This window comes from Capsicum annuum, chromosome 1, assembly GCF_002878395.1.
Source record: "Capsicum annuum cultivar UCD-10X-F1 chromosome 1, UCD10Xv1.1, whole genome shotgun sequence".
Taxonomy (NCBI): domain Eukaryota; kingdom Viridiplantae; phylum Streptophyta; class Magnoliopsida; order Solanales; family Solanaceae; genus Capsicum; species Capsicum annuum.
In genome coordinates this window covers 21,473,651-21,478,319 of record NC_061111.1, presented here as the reverse complement: position 1 = coordinate 21,478,319, position 4,669 = coordinate 21,473,651, and the positions used below count along the sequence as shown (strand labels likewise).

Below are 4,669 nucleotides of genomic sequence, written 5' to 3'. Positions count from 1 at the left end.
GAAAATTAATATATTAAAGAATCAACTCTAATTATCAAAATAAAATGGACCTGCCAACTATTTTGAGACACATGGAGTAATTTGTAAAAAGTTATGAAAAAGAAACTGTTGCTGCCCAGGATCGAACTGGGGACCTTTAGTGTGTAAGACTAACGTGATAACCACTACACCACAGCAACTTGTTGTGAAAGATTTCTAGTGTGTTTATTACTTATTAATAGGATGATTTGGTATAAAGAAAATTGCTTTCTATGATTTCCTTTTCAAGAGTAAATGGGCTTCATACTTTTAAGTAAAAAAATATTTCTCAAAAATATTTATTTTATATAGTAAAACACAATAAGGTTGGACAGCGCGGGGAGTAGGACCTCGGAGATGGGATGATCAAGAGGTTGGAGTTGGGGTGTTGGGAGGGTGGGAATCGGAAGAGACAAACTTAAAATATCGCTTATGAAATTTGTTTGCTCTACTTTCATTAAGGAAGTAATTTCCCTATTTTTAAAGATATGCTTCCCTAAAAAAAAATATTTTTCAAGTATTTTATCGAATCAAACATGAAAAATTTAAAAATATTTCATACCAAACACTTGGATAATTGAGGTATTGAAATTAAAACACTACTCCAATTGAGTTGAGTGGCAAAATAATATACACCCAACATTGCAATTCACGAGTGATGAAAACAATCCTTATAATGCTTTCTCTAAATCCTCTGTGGTCAGGTCTCTACTGCTTAGTGCGCTGATCGAAGGAACGGAGGATTAGTCTCACGGCTGCCGACTGTGGGGATAGCTTGGAAAACAAAAAAAAAATAAAAATGTATGCAATCTAATGTGCAGAAAATAAATATATTATCTCAAACGAGTAAATCTCATTATCAATATTAGCTCGTGCATCAATTATTTTACTACTACTATGAGATAGACAACTGAGTTGTTAACACATTTATATTGTGGACGTAACCCAATGATTGTGATGTTTATATATTTCATTTTAAGACTGGATGCCAAAAATTTAGTAGTAATTAATTAAACAATATTTTGCAGATTTTGTAAAGATTCTGACTCAATCAATAAGACTTTACGTTCCGTCTAAAATAGTACAACATACATACTAATTTTGTTTTCCTAAACAGAAGGAAGGATATGCAAGATGTTTCATACAACCAAGATTAATGCTCTAAATTAAGATGCAACATATAATATGATATGTTGTATCAATATTGTGACAAATCATGTGGAGTGGCAATCAAGTGAAGGTCATTTTTTCTAGCTGCAGATATTCCACATGTTTCAGTCATATCCAGATCCTTAGGTTGTAATCCGTAAGGAAGTTGCCAATCGAAGTGGTAAAGCAACTGTGCTGACGGATATACAACATTAGCTAAACCGAAATGCATTCCTGGACACATCTTGCTTCCTGCACCAAATGGAATAAATTGAAAATGATTACCGTTAAAATCCACGCAACTGTTTTCAAATCTTTCAGGGTCGTCCCAACTTTCAGGATCTCTTGCAATAACCCAACCATTAACTATCACTTTGGCTTTAAGAGGAATAGTACGTGTATCCATCAATATTTGTTTCCTCCCTGCATTCTCTAAGGCCCAAAAGAGGAGCTGCAGGGTGTAACCGTAGTGTTTCTTTGACCACTAACTTCAAATACTTCAATTCTTCGAGATCATTGTCATCCAAATCTTTCTTCCCTTTAAGGGCCCATCTCATTTCTGCCTGTGCTTTGGCCATGCAATTCGGGTTCTTCATCAGTTCAGACAACGCCCATTGTATTGTTGTTGATGAAGTTTCAGTTCCCCCAAAGAACGTCCTACGACATTGAAGTTCAGCTATTAATTTATGATTTTGCCAAATGATAGGACTAACAAAAACTATCACTTGAGGTAGCTGTGAACATAAGAAATCTTTTGTACATTCCATTTTATGTAATATGTAACTAGGAAAAATTTGCAAAAGCTACTATTCTCAAAACTATTTAGCCAAAGGGACACTAAATTTCTTGTTGAATTATTTTTTTAGTATTAGGATATAAAAAGTGTAAAAAAAGGAGAAAAAGTTGGCCCACCTGGGGGTCAAAGGATCATTGTATCATTCTTCTAACTTTACAAATTTAATATAATAAACTAACACCCATCTATAAATTTAACATAATACACTAGGGCTGACAATTTCAGCACATATTTGTGAAAAAAGTCCATTTAACTCATATTTTTTGAATTGGATCACCCATATCAAATGAGTAAATTTGAACTTCAACTCATTTTAAAGCTCATACAAATATGAACAAAATGGGTAAAATATGGGTACCCATTTAAATACAAAGATCACCCACCTATGCTTAAAATTTCAATTTTTTTTCTTTTCTAGTTTCTTTTTTTTTTTCCTTTAATTGACTTTTTTGCTTTTTCATTTTTTTCATTTTTTACTCGTTTCTTATAATTTCTTTTTTTCTTTCTCATTTTTCATCTATTTTTTTATTTTTTATTTTATTTTTTATTTTTTTTCGTTTCTCATTCTTATTTTATCATTCATATTCTCTTGAGACCTACATGGGTTAATTAATTTAAGCTTCTAATTATTTCATTTAGCCTATACAATTTATAGCATCTCTTATCAATTAAATATAATCCATAGTCTCACTCCTTTATTATTATTTTTTTCTATCTTTTATTTCTCTTTCTTTTTTTTTTCTTTCTTTTTCCTTTAATTTACTATTTTTTCTTTCCTTTTTCTTTTAATTTACTTTTTTTCTTTTTCATTTTTTTTATTTTTTTCCACTTATTTTTTACTCATTTCTTACACTTTTTTCTTTCTTCTATTTCATCAATTTTTTCCTTTTTCATTTTTTTTCTTCGCATTCTTTTTTTTTTTTGTATTTCCGTTTTCCCCTTTTTCATTCTTGGTTCGTCATTTTTCTTCTTTTTTTTTTTATAAATACAAACAAATGCAATTATAAATATAAATACAATACAGGGTCAACTTAAAAATACAAATATAAAATAGATCTTTAAAAATACAAGTTCATCAATGAAAATAGAATATAAATACAAATACAAGAAAAATAAAACTACAAAATACAAATACAATGTGCAGTAAAAGATAAATTACAAATACAAATTAGTCCTTTTAAAATATCAGTGCGAATTATATAAAATATATATGACGGTGCAAATTATAAAATACAAATACAAGTTTGAAGTCTAAAAAACAAATACAAATACAATTGCATTAAGTAGCTTGGTCCATCTTTATTTCATTTCATATATGACAGAGGATCCACATAGCCCTTGATTTATGGGAAAGTCCAGCCAAATCCAACTTCTAACTCCCTCATCTTAGAGTTCTCGGTAGAGCAGAAGTAAGGCACGAAACGAAGAGCTTAAGGTCAGGCAAGACAGGAAGTACGTAGAAACCTTGATTTGTTTACTTCTTACGAATGCTAAAGATATTTGATTTGACGAATGTAATCCCAAGATCTTTCAGGATACTATCTCTGTATCTGTTCATTAGGTGGAGTCCACTTGAGTGTACTTACACAAATTATAAATGTTGGACGAATATAAATCAATATGCACTTAGGGTATTTTTGTTATCATAAAAAAAAAAACAAGAATAGAAAAAAATAAAAAAGAAGAAAAAAAAAGAAAGAGAGGTAGAAGTTAGAAATAGAAGAGAGAAAAAAGTGTAAAGAAAGAACTGAAGAAAAAAATACAAAAAAATTAAAAAGAAAAAAATAATAAAAAGGGAGAAAAGGAAAAAGAAAAAAGAAAAAAAATGATGGTAAATACAAATATACTGAGTGGTTATGATATTTCAGTCATCATCCATAATTTGTACTCAACTTAACCATGTTCTTCGAAAATAAAAAAATTATAAGACATAAAATACAACAAAAAAAGAAATAAATGAGAAAGAAGTAAAAACAAAATAAAATAAAAAATAGAAAAAAAGAGACTAAAAAGGAAAGGAAAAAAGAAAGAGAAGCAATGGGTAGAGATAGAAGAGAGAGAAAAAAAATAAAACTAGAGGCTATATATAGAAGAGAGAGAGAGAAAAACTAAAAAAAAAATAGAAAAAAGTTAAGTTGATATGATATAGAAATTTTATGTTTTTGACTTTAGGAGTTAAAGTGGGTTGGAACCATTTTTACCCAATTCATATTTGACTAAATCCATAGTTACCCATATTTATATGGGCGGATTGCAATCCAAATCATTTTTGCTCAATCCATATTTAATCCATCCTAATCCAATCTAATCCGTTCATTTGCCACCCCTATAATACACTAACACCCATCAACTTCTTTTAATATCAAAAAAAAAATCTTCTCTCTCCTCTTAAATTTTCTCCAACTCCCGCTTGAAGTACAGTTCTCCCCAAACACCATTTTTGTTTTTCTTTCTTCTGTAGCTGCTAAGAAGATCCATTTAAACAGGTTTCTTTGCTAATCGATTCGTAGTGATGTAGGAATTTTTTTTTCTTAATTTGGTTGATTAAGGAGTTTTGGTTTAGTTCCATTTTTTTTCTAGCAAAGAACTGTTGAATGGTGGGATAATTGTTATTTGAAAAGTTATTTTGTCAGTTTGATTCGAATAGTAAATTGTTTCTGTCCGTAGACCCGTGGTCTATGAAATTAGAATGCCCTAGATTGAAAT

At 29.9% G+C, this 4,669-nt stretch overlaps 1 protein-coding gene and 1 non-coding gene across 2 annotated transcripts; both read right to left on the bottom strand.

The window, feature by feature from the left end:
* Positions 1-106: 106 nt before the first annotated feature.
* On the bottom strand, positions 107-179 carry TRNAV-UAC. The gene has a single exon. It is a non-coding gene; the product is annotated as a tRNA-Val (tRNA).
* A 1,037-nt stretch (positions 180-1,216) lies between these two features.
* On the bottom strand, positions 1,217-1,934 carry LOC107868722 (premnaspirodiene oxygenase-like). The gene is made up of 2 exons (XM_047410236.1): positions 1,564-1,934; positions 1,217-1,469 (listed from the first exon to the last, which is right to left on the bottom strand). The coding sequence occupies exons 1-2, from the start codon at positions 1,932-1,934 to the stop codon at positions 1,217-1,219; spliced, it is 624 nt and encodes a 207-aa protein (XP_047266192.1).
* Positions 1,935-4,669: the final 2,735 nt, after the last annotated feature.

Coding starts and splice junctions, on each gene's coding strand:
- LOC107868722 (XM_047410236.1), bottom strand. CDS start 1,934: ATGGAATGTACAAAAGATTTCTTATGTTCACAGCTACCTCAAGTGATA. Junction 1,470..1,563: donor ACAAATATTGATGGATACAC/GTACTATTCCTC, acceptor ATTTGAAAACAG/TTGCGTGGATTTTAACGGTA.